This window comes from Pleurodeles waltl, chromosome 4_2 (genome assembly GCF_031143425.1).
Source record: "Pleurodeles waltl isolate 20211129_DDA chromosome 4_2, aPleWal1.hap1.20221129, whole genome shotgun sequence".
Lineage (NCBI taxonomy): Eukaryota > Metazoa > Chordata > Amphibia > Caudata > Salamandridae > Pleurodeles > Pleurodeles waltl.
In genome coordinates, this window is record NC_090443.1 from 562,331,873 (window position 1) to 562,358,120 (window position 26,248).

Genomic DNA, 26,248 nt, shown 5'->3' on the forward strand with positions numbered 1-26,248 from the left:
ATGCCGCCACCGCTCTTAGCACTGCAGTGTTGCTCAATTTTCTCAGGTCACATGCACAGTAGAGAATTTCTATCTGTCTTTTCAAGATCACCTTGATGGATATTTGTGACTGTGTTAGCTTTGTAAGTTCTGCTTGATTGATTTGTAGACATGCTACTGCTGTGGTTAAGTATTGTGATCATGGGTTTGTCTTTATGTCAAAGATGTGGCGAAGGACAATTCTGGGTGATTTCTAAGCCTCTCAATTTTAGATATCTGACCTAGGTTGGTGCTATTTTCTATTGTACAACAAGTAACATAATGTTTAAATGGTAGTTGAGCTCTATATAAATAAACTAATTAATTAAATAAAAGCTGGGGATGCGATTTGGAACCTCTGCAGATTTCGGTGAGGCCTGTGTCTGATGAATTATAACATTAACACATTATACCTTTGCTATACGTGAGTGTTTCATTTAACTGTTGGTTCGGGACACAAAAGATATGTTGAAAAGAACTAGAATATCATGACTAACTCATTAGAAAGTCAGATGGCTGGCTTGGGGTGAAAGATATTAAGATATATTTGACGTTTGAGCAAAGCAAAGGATGTGCCGAAAGAGGCTGCTGTGTGACGACAGTTAAGTTATACAAACTGAGTACCATGAAGGTTTCGAAATTATTTTCATATGCAAAGAAAAAAACACGTGAGTAGCCCCCAGAAGACCACAAGTGAATCTCAATGAATGGCAATGAACCTCCCCACTTATAACAAATGCTTTTGAACATTTCGATTCTTAACTGAGAGCCACATCTAAATGGGAAATGATGCAACGCCTGAATACAGGAACTCGCGATGGGGATTTTCCTACGTCATACTTGAAGGTTATCACGGCTGCTTGGCGCCGTTTAGGGGATTTCTTCAACTATTCTGCAATAAAGATAATTACACAGAGAAACATGAATTTAGCTCCCTTCCCCAGATCCCTCAGAATTGCAGGTACTCACCCTGCAAGTGCATAAACTTACAGTGCATGTGCAACAAAGTTGCTTTCTTGCCAAGGACGTGTGCATGATACAATGATCTTTGTGGGAGCACCTGGTTTGGCACCTGGAAAGGGCACTGTAATGCACGTGTTATTATCCTAACAAAATTGTCAAAGTATTAAACAAAGGCGCTGGTACCGTCTCATTAAATGTATTGCAGGTGTGCAATAAATATTTACCTCTACCTCATTAAAGATACGAGAATCCTGCAGCGCAGCTACTCTACTGTACAAGTATAGCAGCTCAACTGCAGATGTATCATTACAGATATAGCAGGTATATGGTGCTGTGCAGGTGCAAATGTAAACATTACCTGAGGGTTGTCCGGAGTACATTTCCTGTCACCATGAATAATTAACCTCACCCCTTGCACTCACCCGTCCTCACTTTGGTTCCAGGAATAAATATATTTCAGTTGCATGACTGCCTCTAATTCTTATGAGGAAAAACATTACAATATATAAAATCTATTGACATCGCATGATAAAGCTAAAAGGAGCAGACCCGGACTGGGAGACAAAAGCAGCACTGGCAAAAATGTTAAAAACTGACCGGCTCCCTTCCCGCTCTGCCATGTCTCTCTCTCCTTATCCCGGTCTCGTTTTCTGCCTCTCGTGTCTGTTGTAGTGACCCAGAGAGGTTGGATGAAATGATAGAGGCGTCAGGATCGGCCTTCCGCCTTGGAAAACCGCCACCTGTCAGCTCCAGCCCACCTGGGAAATCCCCGATGAAAGGGTAACAAATTCAGAAGTGAGTTGTGCTTCTAAATAAACAAAACGTATTTTTCTCAAATCTGAACGTGATTCTTCAGTATATTAGATGATTTATAAATACAAACGAAGAAATTACAGGCATCGCTCAGAGTGGAAGGCTGCATTTTCTTTTGATGTAGAAGTCACGATCATTTGAGCTATAGAAATGGAATCGAGCCTCCTTCAGCTTTGGGAGCACTGCGATTGGAGACACCAGTAAATCCAAGTGGCTGTGCCTGTGAATGTTGCCAACAATAATCTCTTGTAGGTTGATGGGTGTAGGTTGACTACCAGTGATCCCCGGGCAAGGGTTACTGAAAGTAAATAAAGGTATTCCACCAAAATATCAGTTAAAGATGTTAACTGACCATTTAATCGAGTTCAAAATATTGAGACTACAATAATATCGTGGACCAAAATATTGATGGTAAGTATATTGCTTTTAAATGTTTTACTATGTCAAAGTTTAAAGTAGGGTTTACTTTAATACAGGGGTGTCGGCAACCTCCCTCTTAAGCAGCTACAACGAGGGTGGGGTTTTTGATGGGCCTCTTCTATCTGCAGAAAAAAGGCTCATCATTAACGTGAAATGGCGGGATGTTCAGTGAGTGAAAGGATGGATGGGTGGATGGATGGATGGATGGATATGTGAGTGAAATGTTGGATAGGTAGGTGAGTGAAGCCGTGGATGGATAGATGCATAGATGAATGAGTGAAAGGATGGATGGAAGGATGGATGAGTCAAAGAGAGGAAGGGTGTATGGAGGGATGGATGTGTGGGGGAGTGGATGGATGAATGATGAGAGAAAGGAAGGATAGATGAGTGACTGAAAAGATGGATGATGAGGAAGAAGGGTAAATGAATGGTAGAACAGATGGATGGAAACTTAAGGCTGGTTAGATGGACGGGTTGAAAGGGTGGATGGATGAGTGAAAGGATGGATGGATGAATGGATGTGTGGATAAGTGAAAAGATGGATGTAAAGACAACTAAGTGGATAAATGAGTGAAAGGGAGGATAGATGGATGGTTGGATGAAAGGATGGATGGATGATCGAAAGGGTGAAGGGATGGATAGATCAATGAGTGCGAGAATAAATGGATGGAAGGAAGGATGATGGATGGATGGATAGAAGATGGGATGGATATGTGAATAGAATTGTGGAAGGATGGGTGAGTGAAAAGGTAGATAGAGGCATAGATGAGTGAGTGAAAGGATGAATGTAAGGATGGATGAGTGAAAGCAAGGAAGGATGGATGGATAGGTAGATGAGTGAAAGCGTGAATGGATGGATGAGTGAAAGAGTGGATGGAAAGAAGGAAGAATGGATGGACAGGTGGATGGATGGTGAGAGAAAGGAGGGATGGAAAAGTAAGTGAAAAATGGATCGATGACAAAGATAAATGGACGGATCGATGAGTTGGTGAATGAGTGAATGGATGGACTAAGTGAAAGGGTGGATGGATGAATGAAAGGGGGTAGATGAATGACTGGATGAAAGGTGGAAGGATGGATTAATGAGTGAACGGTGGATGGATAGATAGATGGATGGATGGATGGATGAGTGAGTATAAGACTATATTGTTGAGTGGCAGGGTGATTGCATGGATAGATGAGTGGATGGATGGGCTGAGTGAAAGGGTGGATGATTTGATGAGTGAAAGGGAGGATGGATGGATCACATAAAGGGTGGATAAATGAGTGAAAGATGGATGGATGATGGATGAATGGATGAAAAGGGATGGATAAGTGAAAGGATGGATGATTAAGTGAAAGTATGGATATGTTTCATGGTTGGGTTTGAATATGGATAGTTTTGGATATGGATGGGCGCGGCTGACTGATGGAATGGTGACAGATTAAGGGGCAGATTTAGATCTTGGCAGATGGGGATACTCTGTCACAAACATGACAGATATCCTTTCCACCGCATTACGATGCCTTTATATCATACAAAGATCATAATATGGCAGGCAGGCTATCCGTCATGCTTGTGACGGAATATTCCATTCGCCCAATCTAAATCAGGTTCTAAATATTGGATGAAAGACTGAATGCATGACGGAATGTAAAGGTGAAATGGTGATTACCAGCCGGTGGATGAAAGAATAAAAAGAAGAAAGGATAGATGCTTGGATGGAAATGACAAGGAAGCTCTTCTAGTGAGAGTCATGATGACTTGCTTAATTTGCTTGGTGCCCTAAGAGCTTTGGTTCAAAGTGGTGGGGGGGGTCATTTTAATTTTCTGGCTACTCCCTTGCTTTAATATTATTTTTTAACATTGTGGTTTGTTGTATTGCATCATACTTTTTACATCAACTGTTACTTTATATTTATTTAATTTAAGAAAAAAAATCAATGTGCATTGTTGGATCATTGGGGATTAGGTGGGCATTTTATTGTTTTTAATAATTTGTTCATTTAAGTTAATTTCCTATTTTTGTTGTATTCTTTAAATTTCACTTAGTTGTGTAAATGCTTATTGTATTGCTAAATAATGTATTACATGTTAATTCTGTGTTATTTGGTTTAAAGAACATTGGGAGGTTAGCGTTTCAATCAGAGTCTAAATAATGCTGATTGTTATTGTAGCTGTTAATTATTTGTTCCTTTTTATCTTAAATTCTGCATTATATTTTGGTTTGTAAATTGTAGGGTTTATTGAGAATTTGGATAGACAGTGTTTTTAAATATGTTTACATATGTTTTGATGTTAATGAATCACTTGTTTTTTTTCAATACTTAATTTCTTATGTAATCCTAATTGAATTAGTTTTACAACAATGTTGTGGCATTTATTGGGAGATGCAGTGGGTAGCTTTTAAACTAAAATATTTATAACTTTAGATGATTTGCCTAATACAGTAATTATGCTGAATTTCAAATTTGGATTAAATAAATTGTATTCATAATTAATATTTCTTAATATAATTTGTGGAACCTATTTTTAAGTGTCGAATTTGGTTGATGGTTTTGACAATAACAAATAACAATGTTATGTAAGTATGTATATTCTAGGTAATAGAGAAGTTATATTGGTGAGTGATTGATTTATGTGTTAGTTTAAGGCATACTGCATTTTTTCAAAACATTTTAAAATAGTGTTTTAGATCAATTTAAATATATTTTACATTTGTTACACATGATGTTATTTTTATCATTCTTTAAATAACATATTTTCACATTAATGCTTAATTACATGATAGGGATGTCTGGCTTTCCCAAGGGTGTAGTTATCAGCCAGAGATTTCAACTGACAAAATCACTTTGGGAAAGGGCTGCATTGCTGCCAAGACCCATTATTTGGCCACTCTGCCAAGAAAAGGTGTTATCTAAAGGTGACCTCATCCCCTTCCCTCTACTTCCCACCTCACCCCACATCCTCCAACATAGGAGCAGTTGTAAACATTTATCACCTGCGCAAACCAGGTGGTAAGCATCTGTATTAAACCTCTCTGAATCAGGAATTCCATGTGGAAGACCAGCCATAGTAAATGATGCAAGGCAGTTGTTCACAATTCCATGGGGTTGCATCCATTGGTGCTGGAATTTGAGTATTAGTAGTTCTGGTTGTCTGAACTCGCTGCATGTATTAATCCAATACTTAATCTGGGCCTTAGTAGTCGGGTATTGATTTCCTTGTGTTCAGTAACGTAACATAAGCCCCCGCAGCCCCCAAAGGTGGTGCTTCAAATTTTCCCCTGTACATGGATTTCTGCCTTTGTTCCACCAGCTTCTCCTTTCAAGGGCCCAGGGAGTGGGTGGACACCACTTCTCAGGGTAGGAGTCTCAGCAGTGAGTCCATGTGCTGGCAGAGGAAGTCTTTGATGGCTCTGAGACTTCAAAACAGGAGGCAAGCTCAGTCCAAGACCTTGGAGACACTTCACTTCAAAAGTAGGAATATTCCACAAAGTCTATTCTTTGTCCTCTTTCAGGCAGAGGCAGCAACTGCAGGGCAATCCAGCAAAGCACAGTCACAGGCAAAGGGTCAGTACTCCTCCTCCAGCTCTTCAGCTCTTCTCCTTGACAGAGGTTCCTCTTGAGTCCAGAAGTAATATAAAAATCTGGGGTTTTGGGTCCACTACTCATACCTCTTTCTGCCTTTGAAGTAGGCAAACTGTTGTTCACAAAATCCTGCCTTGCACAGGCCTGGGCCCATACACACACCAGGGGGTAGGAGACTGCATTGTGGGAGGACTGGCATAGCCTTTTCAGGTGTAAGTGTCAGCTCCTCCTTCCCCACTCTAGCTCAGAAGACTCATCAGGATATGCAGGCTACACCCCAGCTCCCTTTGTGTAACTGACTGACAATCTAAAAAACAAATGTACCAAAAGATGTATTTTTGAATTGCGAGTTCAGACACCCCAAACTCCATATCTCTATCTGCTCCCAATGGGATTGCACTTAAAGGATATTTAAAGGCATATGAGAGAGATGGGCTTTGCAACAGTGAAAAACAAATTTGGCAGTAATTCATTGTCAGGACATGTAAAACACATCAGTACATGTCCCACCTTTAACATACACTGCACCTTGCCCATCGGGCTACCTAGGGCCTACCTTAGGGGTGCCTTACCTGTACAAAAAAGGAAGGTTTGGGCTTGGCAAGTGAGTACACTTGCCAGGTCAAAATGGCAGTTTAAATCTGCATGCACAGATACTGTAGTGGCAGGTCTGAGCCATGTTTACAGGGCTACTTATGTGGGTGGCACAACAGTAGAATTTGATTTACAGGCCCTGGGCACCTCTGGTACACCTGACTAGGGACTTACTAGTAAATCAAATATGCCAATCATGGAAAAGCCAATTACACAGACAGTTTACACAGAGATCTCTTGCACTTCAGCACTAGTCAACAGCGGTAATGTGCCCAGAGTGTCAAAACCAGCCAAAACAAATTCCAGCATACAGTCAAAACATAGGAAACAGAGGCAAAAGGACAGGGGAAACCACACCAAGGATGCTAGGTTTAACAAACATATACTCTCCTGTCTATGAGTAAGAAGGACTGAAGTAGCAGGTAAATAGTCAAGGCGCAAGCTGTAACTTACAGAACCTCTAAAAGACCAAAATGTCTATTTAAGACAATCATCCTGTGGGACTCATTCATAGGTGGAAATCTTGTGTACACCTTAGAGGGATACAAAAACAAATTGAATATTTTGTCTAATGTGAACCAAATTTAACCTCCAAAAGAAACACCGGACACATTTCTTTACACCTAGAATACATTAGTTCAATTCATATGCAACAAAAGTGTGCAAAGAGTGATCATAGTGCAGACAACACACTGCCCTAATAGTGATTCTATTTATAACATACATAAGACAAGTCACTGTACAATAGCCATTGGTTGTCACTTTGTTTGCAACAGTTCCTAACTAGGTAGTGTCAATCAGTACATAATCCCTTTAAGTAAATTGTACAAGTCAACCAAAAGGGCATGTTTGTCAGCTTCTCAACCCTCTCTGGTTGTTTGGACCTCTGCAGGACGTTGTCACCTGACTAACACAAGACCTAAATAGTGAATGTACTTGTATATCAGGAATAAACCACTGGACCTCCGAATCATCAATCATGATCCAAGTGCATCATTCCTGAAATATGAGAGGAGACTCTTGCACACAATATACCAGTAGTGGCATAGCTAGTGGAGAATGCTTATGCCCCATTTGTACAAAATAGGAGATTGTTTCTGGTTTCAGTGACATTATTAAAGCAATTGACATGAGTGAGCTTTACATCTGCCCAGAAAAAGAAAGAGATTTCTCAAGGTCTCAAGTAAAGCAAAAGGAACTTGGAATACTCCAAATGTGCACTGCAGGAGGGTGCCCGAAATGAAGCAAACACCCTGAAAAATAACCCATCTCCATCCTGGTGTGGTGGAACCTGGAACCTGGAGCAGTGGTAATCAGAATTATGGAAAGAAGGACCAAATTGTGAAGACCAAAAATAACCCTTATGAATGCAAAGTTTTCCTACTCATTTCACATCTCTAGACAGATGTGTTAGAAGTAGAGGTGGGCAGTGAGCACTTGGAGAGTGGAGTTTAGCCCAAAACTCCGCTAGCCCAGCAGCAGAGTGGAGCTCCCTGGCGTGACACAATATTTTCTCACTGACATAATTCATTCTATTGGTAATGTCAGTCCTTCTTGAAAGCCTGCAATTTTAAAGGACAAACTATGTGGGACTTTAAGAGTTATACTGTTATGGTTAGGAGGATGGTACACGTCTATTAATTCCCAGTGGATATTAAGATGGGGATTGTAGGGGGCACAGGTGCAGATAATTGTAACTTATTGTACAGGCTGGTTGTATGCTTAATGTGATATTGAGTTGCTTATGTACATACATAAAAGTAATATATATATATATATATATATATATATATATATATATGTGTGTGTATTTTTTTGCAAAAAACAAATACACTACTCATCGATTGAGCTATTAAAATTGTACCGTTGACTGATGAATGGGACATTTGATTGCACGTTATATATTTGTATTGATGTGAATTTTAATCATTTCTACAGGAGCCCATTGCTTAACTTTCTAAAAGTGCTGATTTCAAAATTGTAACTATGCATCTGACGTTACCATTAAAGTGTGTTTATTATTACAATTCCATAGGTACTAAACATGACATATCTACTCCTTCTCAGTTAGGAGTTAGAATGCAATAAAGAATAACTTTGGTACTACAGAAGGGGCAGCAGATGCTTGTGTGGTCCTGTAGGAAGTTGGCTCTGTATGTGCTATTTCAAAGTAAGGAATAGCATGCACAGAGTCCAAGGGTTCCCCTTAGAGGTAAAATAGTGGTAAAAATAGATAATACTAATGCTCTATTTTGTGGTAGTGTGGTCGAGCAGTAGGCTTATCCAAGGAGTAGTGTTAAGCATTTGTTGGACATACACATAGACAATAAATGAGGTACACACACTCAGAGACAAATCCAGCCAATAGGTTTTTGTATAGAAAAATATATTTTCTTAGTTTATTTTAAGAACCACAGGTTCAAATTCTACCTGTAATATCTCATTCGAAAGGTATTGCAGGTAAGTACTTTAGGAACTTCAAATCATAAAAATTGCATGTATACTTTTCAAGTTATTGACAAATAGCTGTTTTAAAAGTGGACACTGCAATTTTCACAGTTCCTAGGGGAGGTAAGTATTTGTTAGTTTTACCAGGTAAGTAAGACACTTACAGGGTTCAGTTCTTGGTCCAAGGTAGCCCACCGTTGGGGGTTCAGAGCAACCCCAAAGTCACCACACCAGCAGCTCAGGGCCGGTCAGGTGCAGAGTTCAAAGTGGTGCCCAAAACACATAGGCTAGAATGGAGAGAAGGGGGTGCCCCGGTTCCGGTCTGCTTGCAGGTAAGTACCCGCGTCTTCGGAGGGCAGACCAGGGGGGTTTTGTAGGGCACCGGGGGGGACACAAGCCCACACAGAAATTTCACCCTCAGCAGCGCGGGGGCGGCCGGGTGCAGTGTAGAAACAAGCGTCGGGTTGGTAATGGAAGTCAATGGGAGATCTAGGGATCTCTTCAGCGCTGCAGGCAGGAAAGGGGGGGGTTCCTCGGGGAAACCTCCACTTGGTCAAGGGAGAGGGACTCCTGGGGGTCACTCCTCCAGTGAAAGTCCGGTCCTTCAGGTCCTGGGGGCTGCGGGTGCAGGGTCTCTCCCAGGTGTCGGGACTTAGGATTCAAAGAGTCGCGGTCAGGGGAAGCCTCGGGATTCCCTCTGCAGGCGGCGCTGTGGGGGCTCAGGGGGGACAGGTTTTTGTACTCACAGTCTTAGAGTAGTCCTGGGGTCCCTCCTGAGGTGTTGGATCGCCACCAGCCGAGTCGGGGTCGCCGGGTGCAGTGTTGCAAGTCTCACGCTTCTTGCGGGGAGCTTGCAGGGTTCTTTAAAGCTGCTGGAAACAAAGTTGCAGCTTTTCTTGGAGCAGGTCCGCTGTCCTCGGGAGTTTCTTGTCTTTTCGAAGCAGGGGCAGTCCTCAGAGGATGTCGAGGTCGCTGGTCCCTTTGGAAGGCGTCGCTGGAGCAGGATCTTTGGAAGGCAGGAGACAGGCCGGTGAGTTTCTGGAGCCAAGGCAGTTGTCGTCTTCTGGTCTTCCTCTGCAGGGGTTTTTCAGCTAGGCAGTCCTTCTTCTTGTAGTTGCAGGAATCTGATTTTCTAGGGTTCAGGGTAGCCCTTAAATACTAAATTTAAGGGCGTGTTTAGGTCTGGGGGGTTAGTAGCCAATGGCTACTAGCCCTGAGGGTGGGTACACCCTCTTTGTGCCTCCTCCCAAAGGGAGGGGGTCACAATCCTAACCCTATTGGGGGAATCCTCCATCTGCAAGATGGAGGATTTCTAAAAGTTAGAGTCACTTCAGCTCAGGACACCTTAGGGGCTGTCCTGACTGGCCAGTGACTCCTCCTTGTTGCTTTCTTTGTTCCCTCCAGCCTTGCCGCCAAAAGTGGGGGCCGTGGCCGGAGGGGGCGGGCAACTCCACTAAGCTGGAGTGCCCTGCTGGGCTGTGACAAAGGGGTGAGCCTTTGAGGCTCACCGCCAGGTGTCACAGCTCCTGCCTGGGGGAGGTGTTAGCATCTCCACCCAGTGCAGGCTTTGTTACTGGCCTCAGAGTGACAAAGGCACTCTCCCCATGGGGCCAGCAACATGTCTCTGGTGTGGCAGGCTGCTGGAACTAGTCAGCCTACACAGACAGTCGGTTAAGTTTCAGGGGGCACCTCTAAGGTGCCCTCTGTGGTGTATTTTACAATAAAATGTACACTGGCATCAGTGTGCATTTATTGTGCTGAGAAGTTTGATACCAAACTTCCCAGTTTTCAGTGTAGCCATTATGGTGCTGTGGAGTTCGTGTTTGACAGACTCCCAGACCATATACTCTTATGGCTACCCTGCACTTACAATGTCTAAGGTTTTGTTTAGACACTGTAGGGGTACCATGCTCATGCACTGGTACCCTCACCTATGGTATAGTGCACCCTGCCTTAGGGCTGTAAGGCCTGCTAGAGGGGTGTCTTACCTATACTGCATAGGCAGTGAGAGGCTGGCATGGCACCCTGAGGGGAGTGCCATGTCGACTTACTCGTTTTGTCCTCACTAGCACACACAAGCTGGCAAGCAGTGTGTCTGTGCTGAGTGAGAGGTCTCCAGGGTGGCATAAGACATGCTGCAGCCCTTAGAGACCTTCCTTGTCATCAGGGCCCTTGGTACTAGAAGTACCAGTTACAAGGGACTTATCTGGATGCCAGGGTCTGCCAATTGTGGATACAAAAGTACAGGTTTAGGGAAAGAACACTGGTGCTGGGGCCTGGTTAGCAGGCCTCAGCACACTTTCAATTGTAAACATAGCATCAGCAAAGGCAAAAAGTCAGGGGGCAACCATGCCAAGGAGGCATTTCCTTACAGGTCCCTTCTGTAATATCAATTGCACTGGCGCTTGTAGCGCCAGCGCTATCTTGAGAGGCAATCCCTCATTTGCATGGGAGGTTGGTCCCTTGCAATTGTGTGAACCTCCTTGCCTCTGCACCCATGCTGTTTTATGGACATGGGCAAAAAGGCAAAGAAGCTATCAGAAGGTTCACTGATAATGCATTTGGTGAAAATGTGGCACACTGTCAGTGTGCCACCTGAGGACAGCCCTGTTGAGGGGCCTTGGACTCCCCCCCCCCCAAGATCCCCCTGAAGATGGGTGCAGTCATTCCCTGCACCTGGATGCAGGGGGATCTTTATTCCACTCGCTAAAGTGTAGTCAGGTTCTGCCTGCACAGTGGGACATGGAATGGCTGATAAAAACAGCTGCTTTGTATTTCACTGAATGTGCTGCCCCCAGGGCAGAAACAAGTTCAATGCTGCACTGAGGGCAGCACATTCATTGTAGTCAGGCACACTGTTCATGTTTGCACCTGCTGCACCTGTTGAAATGTCCATCGAGGTGCAAACATGAACAGTGCCTCTGATACATATTACAGACCCTTGTCTGCTATTGGGTTCAGTGACTTTTCCAACAGAAGCCGTAACATGAAAAAGACTCAAATTATATGCCTAATTAAAAAGGGAATGGCTTAGAGTATTGGTTTCTACTCTTAGCAGTGAACCTGAATGAAAACAATATTTCAAATGTGTATGCCCTTGTGAGATGTACAGCATAAACTATAGTGATTTGCAAATGCAAATCTCATAAACGGGCAATTCACTAGCTTTGCAAGGATAACAAAATTTGTTATTTTACTGGAGTAAGTATTCACACTTGTCTGATTTCATTCAGTACATGCTTACATTCGAAAATGGAGCATGGGTGTCAATTGCAACACCAAAGGACTACAATGGCAGAATTGCTTAAGCTCTAGACAAGGGTCTTGAGTTCCAACACCATGCTGAACACATCTATACAAAGAAGGATCAGTGCATCATGCTTATGTTGATGCACCCTACAAAATGCTGAAATTCAAGGAATAACTTGTTATGGATGAACAACAGATTAAAGAACACAGTATTGTCCAGCCCCATGGACCATCCTAGCTGTATCAATAGTGGTTCAAAATTGTGGCTTTGAGAAAACTTCAAAGGACTGATTGAGGCACAGATACATGTAATAATAGAGCAACAGCAGAGCTGTAAATTAAAGAAAATGTATGGTTTTGCATCTGGCAGGAAAATTAGCTTATGAAGTAGACCTATCAGTTTTCATCTGACATAGCTAGGTATCAATGTGTTTTTACTGCAACATAAAATCTGTTTATCCAAGTAGCTCTAGGTCATTGAGTAAAGAGAAGAGTTTCCGAATCAAAACATAATTGGATTATACGTCCAAAATCTCATACATCTACGTAATTATTCTTTTCTTTTTTCAATTTAGGGAGGGCCAACAGTCTCCAGAGCAATGGCAGAAGATGTACGGTCGATGTTCTGGAAATGAAGTCTATCACATTAAAATGGAAGAAAGTACATTTTTCGCTGAATATGAAGGAAAAAGCTTCACTTATGCATCTTTCCATGCACATAAAAAGTATGTTCTACTCATTGTTAACATTTTAAGATATAAAACCTTTTTATGCATAGGGAGTTAACAAAATACTCGGAATCATGTTTGATTTGTTAAAGTGAAGGTGCTTCATTGAGAAAACAGAAGCTTGCTGTATTGTCCTTCAACAAAATACCCAGTGATAAATATCCAGCCATGTTTTACAAGAGGGTAAGACTTCCATTATGCAATTTCTGTTTTTTATGGTGAGCCTGGCAGTTCAGTGACAGCAAGCAAACTACCACAAAGCAAAAATGCTTAATTGGTTAGTAGAAATTTGATAGGAATGTTTAGTTTGATGGTTGTGTCTCTAATGAATTGCCTGCCTAAAAGGACATATACAAACTATTTTCCATAGAGTGAATATGTTTCTCTGCCTGATCTTTTTTTACTCTACTGCAAAACTCAGGTACGTGCACCTGGGGCGAATAAATTACTTTGGGGCAATAACAGGTGTTGTAACCTCCTAGGAATGCCGAGGCTTCCTTGTCACCAAGAGAGGAGACATTGATTCTACTAATGGCAGGAAGACAAGTACTTTACATGGCCTTCAGCAGTGAATTTGGTAGCTATATAGAGAAGTAAAAACACTTTATGAGCAAAAGTGTTTTAATGACAATGCTTGATTGATTTTAAGAAATAAAGATGAGAGACAACCCATAGAGATGGCTGCCAGTATTCCCTTTCCACTTTCTTAAATATTTTCGGTAGATATCATGAACATTTCACCAGATTAAGATTAAATTATTGAATTTACTTGGAAGGAACGAGGCTTTTGTAAATTTAGCGTGTGAAACATAATTAGGAATATATTATTAAACAATGGAAAGGTAACAGGAACTAGCAGAATGCCATGGTTGGAGTATACTCTGACATAAATATTGTGTCCTAAATATCATTTAAAAAGTATTGCGCTGTTGAAAATCTAAACGGAAAGGGACACATTTTTGTAAATTAATTTTTGGGCACTATAATTATGTCAGACAATATTTCTGCATATGATATTCTGGCCTACAACCAAAACAAACAAAATCATTGATACCTTGCACTTGATAGAATACCTCACCATGGTGTTTTTAATAGAATCCATACTTCTCTTCATGATGATGAGAGAGAGTCATCATTCTGTTGCAGGACTGATGGCACCTATCTTGCAGTCATGTTGTAAAGAGTGTGAGGAATCAGATGCAGATAATAACTCTAAATGTCCAGTTTTAATACACCTTAGAAGATCTATGAGGACTTCAAGATAACCACTAATATGAAAAGCTTTAAAAGCATAGCATCCTTTAGCAGCATAAGTGCCAGAAATGTAGGTGTCGATACCATTGTCCTTTGTGATCTAATTATCCTAATAAGAAGGTCCCTAGGGGACACTGCTTGCTATCACTTCTTAGAAGATGCTGGATTTTGGTATGCTGGTGGCAATTTAGGCACTAGACAAGATAAATAGTGGGATACTCACTTGTTATTTGGGAATTTAAATCATTATACCTAAGAGGCTGGGTGAATACTATGTTTTCCAGGGATATACTTCTATCTGCAAAGTGCCTTCAAAAGTGTTTAGCTTGTGATTCCAGGTCATTTGGCCAGGTGACTCCTAAAAGTCAACCAGAGAATCTTGATACTTGTAAGTCGCTGTGTTATAAAGATTCACTGGGGTGCCTGCCTTTAGGTAGTCTGACCAATAGCTACTGGTGGCCTAGAAGATTAAAGTGGCTTAGTGAGGGCCACATACTGGTAGGTATCAAAATAGTTGAGTGAGAGGATGCATGTTTTCTGATCTTTTCATAGGTAGATGATGGCATTTTGCACATTAATTTAATTTGTTCTTTTTGGTACCAAGTGTATGTACATCCACCTTTACCATATTGAGTTCTTTATTGATACAGTATCTCTTTCAAAATATTGTGGTAGCTTTGCTCTGACTAGACCTAGGGAGTTCTTGTTGTTTTCCTCCTTGTTCCTGTATCCCAGTTCACATAGCTAGGCTACAAATGATGTGAACAACATGATGAATTACATAGCTTATGTCACTCTTGGAAACCAGATGTCTTCTTTTACCATTTGTGGTGCATGTGAGCAAACTCAGGAAGCAGTTGCCTCTATCTGTTTGTTTCTATGTCTAAAAATATTGAATTGCCTTAATTGTCACTGTGTGTAGTGCAATCAGACATGATGACTATGAAAATGTAGAAGACTCATACATATAGTTGGTGAGATATTTTCTTTATTATTAGTTAAAGGTTCCACTATAGCGACCCCATCCATTAAAGGTCTGACCACACCAGCTTCTCAGCTCCAACTCCTGTTCCTTTTAAATAAATACATTCTTATCCTGGAGTGGCCAGCACATTACCATTCCATACTATGTATTACAACATACCACACACTTTCCCCATAATAATAATCAAGCAGGTTAAATTCTACATATTTTGCTCACAAAATGGTACAATGCAACACATGCTAAATCTAAACAATATAGAGATTACTAAAGGAACACATATATACAAGTAAACATTTGCACAAAGTGAAACCTACACAGTCATCAAAGCAGGATGATCTCTTACTCACATGTAAGCTTTTCCTTTTGATGGTTTGCATTTTCTCACCCAATTCTTCTGTGACCCTCCCTGACTCATGCCTGTTGGTAATCGGTTCCTCACTTAAAGGTTGCTGTAACATTTTCATCCTTCACAGGAATCAGTGCTCTTGAAGTTGGATTCATGTTTGGACCTAGTAAGTAGTGTGGTAGAACCATCAACAGAATTTTAATACCAACCCAAACAGTTTAAAAACCATGACCAATGTGGCACGCAAAGGAAAACTTCAATGAGAGAATAATGTTAAAAATGTTTTGCAAACACAAGCCCAAAGTCATGTAGACACTGTGCAAAACCACATTTTAAAGAATCACCAAGGGTTGAGCATTGCATCAAAACAGGTTTAGGTGAACTTACATTAATAAGACGAGGCATTCAAGAAGAAGAATGCATAGCATCAACAAGAATATCTGAGTTACAGAAATAATACAATGCTCAGAGTTAGCAATCAAAAAATCTTTGGCTGGGCACAGGTCAACCCTACCACTTATCAAATGAGGGAAATTAACTACATTAGGCAAAAATAAGACAAAAAGAGAAAGTGCAAGCATATTAGAACCTTGGTCAAGAGTCTTCTAAAAAGGGAAAATAAAAGGATTTCTAAATCTAAAGGGGATTACAAGGGGCAAATAACAGAGAAAAAAGATACCTCCCCAAGGGATACATCAATCAGGGAATCTTCATCACCAAAGCATCAGAATCAGCAACGCATGTACATGCATCAGGAGCTCTCTGCAAGCTGCTATGAACTGTGGGGACTGCTCAAATTCAAATGTCCATCGACATTTTAGAATTCACAAACCATTCTGATTCATGCCAAGTTGAATGTGCATCATCCAATGGGAATTAATTGTATGATTCCAAATCGAAACAGTCAAATTCTTTGCCAGGTCTGTCATGGGAACATCTTCGATCTGTGTGACTCCAGGCATGTTTGAAACAATTGTATACAAAACCAGTTCATGTTTCGCACTGTTCTTCCATCAAGACATTAGGCTATATTCTCTCCATCCTTGAACAATAGAATCTATTACCAACTAGCTAAGCTTCTCTTGAGAACGTAACCTAAAATAAAGTTCACTTTAGAAAATGAATCAGCATTTCTAGCAAGGTCACAAATTGTAAGCTTCAATAGGCCTCACTCATGCTAACACGAGAAAATATAAAATGCTTTTATATAATGTGGTTAGTAAAACACATATAATATACAAAAATATAAATTCAACATTAATAATATTTCATTAATATGAGTAATACATTTGATTTCAAATGGAAAACTCATTAATCATTTACTAATCATGAGAAATTCAATATAATTTATATATATACTGTTAGTCTAGTGTCTAAATTACACTATAACATATGTTCTATTCCTCTAACATGTATTTAATTCAAATGTCACCTACGTCGACCTCTGAAATACAATCAAGTGCACATTTAAAGTGCGTGTCAGTGCAGCTTTCTATGTTTAACCATTAAACTACGAGTCACACTAAACATTAACTGTCACATTCTGCTGGCCTTTTGTGACACCTGGGGCTCTATTAAAGGTTAGACTACATCAAACTCTTCACCAAAGAGGAATCCTATTCAAGTTCCAAATTCAATGATCTTCTGTCTTCACCAAATTTGTAAATACCTTGATAACCTTCATCCATTGTTTGAATTCATCCATCAAACCACCTCCCCTTTGATTTTTATCTTCACCAAATCCCCAACCTTGTATATACTGTACAGGGCGGCCCTCTCAAGTTTTGCCAATGCTGCTCATAAACCATTCTTTTCTTTTACTCAGAATTTCTTTATCAGTTTCTGTGCTCCTTTTACTTTCACAATTCTCACTTCCTCATCCTCAGTTTCCTTCTTAGTTCCCATTTGTTTCATCCTGTCCACCTATGCCGAACTCAAAAATTAATTTGGAAATCTCTTTTTGAACAACCAGAAAAACATTATCCCTTTGGTGAATGGGGAGTTCGCCTACACATATAAATTTGCCTTTCTCGCTCTTTCATCCAGTTCAGACAGTGGACTACTGCATGCTGTTTAAAATCCTTGATCACTTTATGAAAGCATCCAATCATGCCATTGGCCTCTGGACAATGTAGTGACTGTTGTGTGCTTAATGTCCCTCTCCTCTAAAAACACTTCCATTAACTTAGACGTCAGATGAACACCATTGTTTGTCAAAAGTGACACTGGGAATCCCTCTCTTCGAAATAATTCTTCCAAATACAGTACTACATTGTATTTTTCCATTGAGTTTACCACCTTCAATTCAGGCCACTTACAGAACATATTTATCACTACCCGACACCCTAATTGGACCTACAAAGAACAGAGCTATTTCAATCCCAGGACCTGGTGCTATTTCTCTGATCACCATAGTTTGTGTCCTGCATTATGGGCTCATGTAACAATCATGCACAACTCTTTCAATTAAAAGTCCCATTTCTGTCCACCAGTAATTTTCTCTCACTTTCTCCTTGGTCTTAGATATACAAGAGTGGCTTTCATGAGCCAAACTAATCGATCTCATCCTTACTTTCCTCAGGAGGAACGAGTCTTCCCCATCTCATCACCAAACCATCTTCCAATGAAAGCTCCTTTCAAATGACTACACACCCTATCTTTTCCAGTCCAGCCATCCTTTATCCTGCATGTTGCGTTGTGTAACTGTGTATCACCCTCCAAAACGTATTTCCATTCCTCTTCTTGCACAATGCCACCCAACACTATGCAGTCTTTTAACAGTTTCATCACCAAACTCAACTTCCATTTCAAAACTATCCTTATTGCTTTTCCCATCCACACATAGGCCCTCGCCAAACTCAAACTGCTGAGAGACCACCTGTGTGGTCCAAAAAACGCGGGCCCTATTTGGAGTTTTGCATGGCTTTCCATGGCCTTGTTAATATGGTGTATGTAGAAGACCAACGCATATAGTTGATGAGATATCTTCTTTATTAGTAACAGGTTCCAATATACCAACCCCATCCATCAGAGGTCTGATCACTCCAGCTTCTCAGCTCCAACTCCTGTTCTTTTGATTAAATACATACATATTCTGGAGTGGTCAGCATGTTACCATTCAAAGCTATGTATTACAGCATACCATACTGACTAATTCTGTAATTATGTGTAGGGTGCGGAAAATACATCATCTACTCCTTTTAACTTGATCTTCGTTGAAACAAACTAGATGGCCTGTGTTCTAGGTAATGTACAAGTTCATTTGGTATGCCACACCCTGACATCCACTCAGAATGTATTTAGGTATTTTGTTTATTTATTAAACATATTTATGTAGCACAGACCTAGCCATGTAGGCAGGAGCAAGTAGCAGATAACCAATACAATATTATCTTGATGCGTTCATGGACATTTTAGGGTAAGTCTTACCCAAGTCATTCCACACAAAAATCATCTTGCGTCTGTGTACTTTGTAATGTCAATTATTGTATCAGCAATTACTTGGGCATCCCAGAACCAGACTGACAAGACACCATCACCCTGAAATGGTTCCACGGTTGTGGGCTATGTGGTGTCTTAAATAGTTGAGGAACTCTAGGAGCTATTTTTTGATCTCCTTAGACATTAGTAATTGGCTGTCTGTTGCTGGAACAATGAAGGAACATGCTGCTTTTGTTTGGAAATGAAGCAACAAAACAGCACAGAACATTGCAATATAACAGAAAGCAACATAACAATAAAAAAAACAGTCAAAACAGAATGCATTAATCACTGTAAAAAACAACATGACAATGCAATGAAGCATAAAACACAACAGCACAAACAAACACCACAACAAAATACAACACAAAAAATATGTACAAACATTCTTGTCATACATTACCTCTTCCAGAAACGTGCTTTCATAATGCGGTGGTAATAGTTGATTTTACCCTGAACTGCTCACTAACAACCAAAGACTTGTATTAGCGCCAGGTAAATATGTTATCTAATCCAGGCCTCATGTCTTCAATTTGCCTTTCTGGTGCAAAATGTATGTGCTCAGAGCTGCCCAGAATAAAAGATTCAGAAACACATTCTATATTTTCTGACTTCTTTCTTGCTTCAGATCGCTTAGGAAGCAAGTACGGAATGTACTTGATGCTTTATTTTTTTATTTAGTAACACTTTAAAAATAAAAAAACACATTCACAGCATAATTTATAACAATTACTGACAGAAATGGCAGTTGTCTTCGTTTGAGTCTGTTTGTGAATAAAGAAAAGGAGTAGTGTGCCATTTAGACTGCTTTTTCCAAAAAATTACATTTTTAAAATGCGACATTACATCAAATAAACACATTCCCGCTTTCCTTGGCCCAGTGTACTGTTCTTTCTGTATTTTTCCACTCCCTTGGTAAGTTTAGAAATGATATGCATTTGTTCAATGTGACAGTGTTCTTCCAGAAGGTACGCCAACCGCCTGTGCTAATTTCAGTTGCGTTGCTTTTTTACGATACCTAGACACAGCAGTAAAGCGTGAAATGATTTTACCTGTCACCAAAATGTATCTTGCTGCCATGATAATCCTTGCATTGTGTTTCGAACATATTGATTGTGCCTGATTTTAGCAAGCACATCTTACTTAGTCATTGCGGGAAGAGTGGATTTTTGGCAGAAAGTGTTGAGTTTCACGTAACAGTGTAACTAATACCTGTGTATTTTTTTTTTGTTGACAAATTTATATTGATACATTTTGTCTTGACTGGATGCATATGTGTTCCTTTTTCTCTATTTGTATTCTTTTAAAAATTATTTTAAGACGTCCATTCGTAGTGGTCAACTAATGTGGTACAGAAAAACTTGTGTGCATATATATATGAAAAATGGTGCTGCCCCTTAGCGCCCCCCCTAACGCCACCATGTGCGCACCGCATTTAAAATAGGGCGCACCATGACAGTAATTAGGGGGCTAGTGTCAGAATGTTTGGCACTAGTCTGCCGCTTTTGCAGGATTAGTGTTAAAAATGCTGATGCTAATCCTGCAAAGCACCCAGAGGCCCATCGTTACCAATGGAAGCGTCCTTTTAACGCCTGCTCTGAGCAGGCATTAAAAGTGCTAAAAAAAATGGTCCAAGGAAATCTCTTAGATTCCCTTGCACCATTTTTTTGCAACCCCAATGCCTGGCGCAGGCATAATGTAGGGCAAAGGGTTGCCAAGGGTGACCAAGTGGTGCAGTGCATGCATTGTGCTACTTTGTAAATATGAAGTGGTGTTTTGGCCTTCTAATGCCACATTAGCATAAAAAAGTACGCTAATTTGGCGTTGGAATGGCACTAGGGGCTCTTAAATATGCCCCTTATTCCATGCTAAGTACATTAGGGGTTTTGGTGTGAAACCTATATTGACCACATGAATATTTTTCTGGGTATTGGTAGGACTGGTACCTTTCTGGATTTGCCCTCCCACCAGTTATATAAACGTATTAATACATATTAATACTTATTGAAAATAGGCTATAGTACAGCGGAAATCAAGGTATGTCAGAGGTAAATACCTATATAATCATATTGTTGCTGCTATTATATATTTCATTCTTGTTTAATACATACACATAAATGTACAATGAGTAGTTTTGCAGATGTTATTTTTGCTTTCATTGATCACAAATACATTTGTGGATATTGCAAGACTGTGCAAGTTTTGGTTTTATTCACAGTTGAATTATTTTTTGCCATCTTGTACATCCATGGAACATGCATTTTTTTTTCTTCTAAAAATATACACAAATATATCTCAGCTAACACATATTTCGGCCTAGAGCTAATAAGCATAAGGGACTTATGAATGCAGAAATGACATCATTATTATATTGTGAGGGTCAAATAAGAATCACATAATTAAAAAATCTTCTAGGTGTATACAAATGTGTGGCTGCAGCACAGTATCTTGGGATACTGCAGAAGACCGCTGTCTGTGGGTGGGCCATAGCCTGCCAGTGTTGGCGGTCTCATGACTGCCGTATTACGAGTCACAAACTGCAGACTGGCCAAAATCTGCCAAAAATCTGACACTGCCTCGGTCAAAAACTCAACTCCACCAGAACACAAGACCACATTGGACAGTACCAATATCCCACATCTGACACACATACACACACCACAGACCTGATCACTGCACTATAAAACACACCCCTTGCATCCTGGATTTTACACAGAGAAATGCACAAATAGAAGAAACTGCCCCTGGATACCATAGGCACACCACACCTAACATGCAGCACACACTACACAACTGCACCCCTTCACACAACAAACACTTCGCCACTGAACACAAACACCACATTCCACATGCACAATGAACCACACAAACCCACCTCACCAAACATCACACCCATCACCCTGCACATTACACACCCCACCACCCACAACACATCCACCGTGTCACAACAGAAACACCCATGATTGCCAGACAAGGAGTTGAGGGGCATAGTAGATGAAAGTGTCAGAGTGGAGCCACCACTGTTTGGAGCACAGGTCCAGAATACATCCATAGCCAGGAAAGCAGAGTTGTGGCAGAGAATCAGCGACATGGTGAACTCAGTGGGAAACCATCCACACACAAGGGAGTATCTCATGAAGAGGTGGAACAACCTACGGGAGAAGGTCCGGTCCATAGTGGCAAGACAGCAATTAGCCATCAACAAGACTCGTGGTGGACCTCCTCCCATTCCCCAGAGTTAAAAACATGGGAGGAGAAAGTCTTGCCCATCCTGAACCCAGAGGGCCTGACTGGAATACCAGGAGGACTAGACTCTGGGACGTCAACAACACTCCCCGGGAGCCATGTACTCCTCCACAGCATATACCCCCATCACCAACACAACTATGTGCACAATCGACCCTGAATTCAATACCCTCCCTTGCAAGCCACACCTCCCCACTACCAGTAATCCCACACAGGCACACCAAGTGCATGGATATCTCCCACAGTAGCAAATATGTCAAGGCTATGATTGCAAACAACTTGTGAACAACAAGTAAATTTCAATAAGGAAACACACTTCCTCTCCATCTACAGGTATCCCTACTACTGCTGTTAGTGTGTCTGACCTTTATAAGTAAACCTACAAGGGGTCGCGAATAGGTCAATGAAACTTTGGACTCGCAATTAAGATGATCCCACCATAACTCCAGTACATACAGATCATTAATCAATAATCAATAATCAGTAAACAATATCAATTATCAACAATAATCAATGACATTATTAATCAATTTGAGTCAGTAATTGTCACGCACCATGACCTTTCAGTCATGAATAACTACACCTTTTAGTAAAATTAAAATATGTATTTTCCTATATTAATAGTGCTAACATCATGTAACTTAATCTCAAAATCAAATGATATGCATACAAAAACAACACTGGCTGTCCAAACCTGCGAAAGAAGTGCAATCTAATCAAAGCTCGAAATACAACACATTCTAAAGTTACCGTACAAATGAATACCAAGAACAATTGCCCAAACAATATCACATGCATTTAGATTCAGCAGAAAAATTCATCAAACATTATTCCCTATTGGCAGATTTTCATTAGTGAGGATCCTTAACTAACACCAGATTAGCATCAGCATGTTGGGCTTCATGCAAAACAATTTAGTAACACAAATTTGGAAAAACATCTAACAATGGCTCTATCAAAACAGTGCAGTTGGTACCTAGAAAGAAAAGACAAGTAGTCATAACAAACACATGGGTACAGTAATACCTCTCCTCAATTTGGATCAGCAAGCAAAGATAGTCTTCCTCATCAGGACATCAGTTCAGTCAGCAAGGCATCAAGATTCAGCATCAAAGTTCAGAAAACGCAAAGTCTTTAAGCAATAAAGTTAAGCACGTCTCTTGTCAAAATGAAAAATGGGCAAGAATGGGCTCTCCCTTCTCGGTGCAGTCTCGTTCAGTTAAATACCCTTAAACTACTTCCCAAGTCCCTATTGGTCAAGGGATCGCCTGTACACACTTTGTCCAATAGTACTAAAATTACAAATCTGTGAATTCTATCACTATTCGGTTCACATGTCGCTGATTGTTTTTTCCTGCAAAGTTCTCATCATCTGGCTCGTCAAGTAAAAATGTTGTTGCAGCTTCTACTCCAGTCAGTGTCTCCATTGTTCTCCTCTTGAGAAAGTCAGTTTTACACACATTACACACATATTGTTACATTTAGTAAGAACAGCATCTTCTAGCATTTGGTTCTCATGAGAAAGGCTTTTCAGCTACGAGCACATTTAAACTATAATAGAAAATCACAGTTTAACTCTCTAGGACAGCCATTTATTAAACGTTAAGAAATACAGCTTGACATGAAGCCGGGCAACTAGGCTTCGCTAAGTTAAAGCCTACAATTAATAAAGTTAATACATAATGCATAACCCTTAATGTGGCATATTACTACATTAATCAAACATAGGCTCAGCATTTCATATTAATAAACTATTAGTAAGTACACTTCATGAAGATTGACGGCCACTCATCGTGATCACATTTTCAAATGTGTGCATTATTTTTCTATATTATTATGTTTTCTACACAAATCCATTAATCATAGTACATGAACACCTATTAATATTTTTTATTAAAACACCTGTGCCAGCAATCCCTCCTCTGATGACTAAATGTGTCATCACACTAACTATCACCCACAAATTTTTGCATCAGCTAAAATTCAGTCAATTTAATCCTTTCATACTTTTGTTCCTTTTTTCAAATTTTCCCTAAACAATTTTTCCCTTTTCTTTTCTTCCCTCCTCTGATCATTCTCTGTCTTCTTCAATTTAATTATTTTGCATAATGTACACATTACCCATATTCTAATTAGGCAAACCACAATAATTAATATCCCCTGCAAGATTTTCAATAGAATCCCATTCCAAATGTTGCTGAGCCAATTTCCCACTGAAGCAAAACGTTAGGCAACCTTTTCCCAAACACCGGATTCTTTCAATTCTTTCACATCGTCACTTTCATTACTCAGATTAATAATTAAGGGCCAGATGTTCAAAACTTTTTGCACGTTGCAAACAGCGAATGTTGCTGTTTGCGACGTTAAAAAGCACATAGCGATGCTTAATTCCCATTTTGCGAGTCGGTAACCTGGGTACCGATTTGCAAAACGGGACTGTGAGTCACAATTAGGAAGGGGTGTTCCCCTTCCTAATTGCTAGACGCAGCGCAATGCTGTATTGTTTTGTGACTGCAAACGCGGTTGAAAAACAATCGCAGTTAGCACCCATTTCAAATGGGTGCTAGCCATTCGCTAAAGGGAAGGGGTCCCCAGGGGACCCCTTCCCCTTTGTGAATGGCATTGAAAACATTTTTGCAGAGCAGGCAGTGGTCCATAGGAAAACGGGGTGCATTTATTAGAAAAACTGCTTTAATTAAAAGCAGTCAGAGACATGGTGGTCTGCTGTCTCCAGCAGGCCACCATCCCTGTGAGTGCTGCCAATCTCAAGGGGGTCACAAATTGAGACCCACCTCATTAATAGGGACACCATCCTACATTCTGAATTGCGACTCGATAATTGCTAGTCTCTCTGACTCGCAATTTGCAAGTCGCAATTGAGGAAATACTTACATCTGACCCTAAGTCTCTAATTTCTTTACTTTTATCAGGAATATATGAGCAACAATGCCTAGAATTAATAATTCTATAAATGTTGCCATCCTTCGCTAAAAGAATGTCTAAAGCAAGATGATTCTGAAGAGTCATAGCTCTTTCACCAGCTTATTCAGTACCTATCAGGAGTATGGCTCCTGAAACATTTGTCAGCATGTTACATGCACAAAAGTAGACAACTTTGTAATCTTTATCGAATTCAGAACAACTCCTACGGAAGGAATATTTGCTCCAAATATATCTCCCTCTACACCAGAAGGAGACCCCCTCCTCTGTCCCATATGATGTTATTTGGTCCCTTCTGGAAACTTCTTCAAATCATTCATTTGGAAAAACTATCCCCAAGTAACATGTCCCATACCATCCTCTTGGAAGACAACAATAAGCATTAGGACCAAAGATGTAATAAATAACAAGGAATTGCCGGGTCCTGCCCATTCAACAAAAATGTCCATTTACTCTGAAACAAAAACACATGATTACAAACATTTGTTCCCACAAATAAAGTGTCAATGTGTAATCTAGGCCTATATATGCAAAGTTTCCCTATGTGTTGCGCATCTAAAGCTAATTTCCTTTGCGTTTTAATTGCACTATAAGCATAATCATTCCTGTAAGTCTTCTACTCTAAGCATTTTTCTAACTTCTCCTTCAACGCCTTTCGCCTGTCATCTGTGTGATTTAAGAAGCTTTTCTCTAAAGGTGTAAGCGAGCATGTTAGATTCTTCCTGTGAGCATAAGCTGTGCCAAATGTCGATGTATGTTCAAAGAAACCTTTAACTAATGCTATGTCATTTTCCTTAGCTACTGTACTCAAACATCTAATTATAGGGACAAACGAAAACACTACATCATAGTTTGAGTAAAAGTACTGGATGTACTCCTGGTTTATCTTGTGATAGAAGACATTAAAATAAAGTTCTCCTAGCACATTAGTATCCTCATGCATATATTTCTCATCTAATCTGAACCTCTCTATTGCTGTTAGTACAGTAGTTGTCTCAAATGTAGAAGTATGGTTGGCTTCACTCTTATGAAGAACAGAAATACCCACAATCAATACCACAAACAGTATCCCGCATATAATCGCCAAACCAATACTCAAATATTTACAGTGCTTAGTATTACTACCCTGCTGGCCAATGTTACTCATGATCTGTAAAAAATCGTAAAGCAGAAGAGAAATTTTTAAAACTGCAG

General features: G+C 40.3%; 1 protein-coding gene across 2 annotated transcripts in view; it reads left to right on the forward strand.

Annotated features, from left to right (window-relative positions):
• Nucleotides 1-26,248, forward strand: part of KCNT2 (potassium sodium-activated channel subfamily T member 2) — a 2,196,588-nt gene that overhangs the window by 1,913,505 nt on the left and 256,835 nt on the right. For both annotated transcript variants that reach the window (XM_069233351.1, XM_069233350.1), the window contains exon 16: nt 12,651-12,800. In XM_069233351.1, the coding sequence (XP_069089452.1) occupies nt 12,651-12,800 (150 nt within the window). The remainder of the gene's footprint in view (nt 1-12,650; nt 12,801-26,248) is intronic.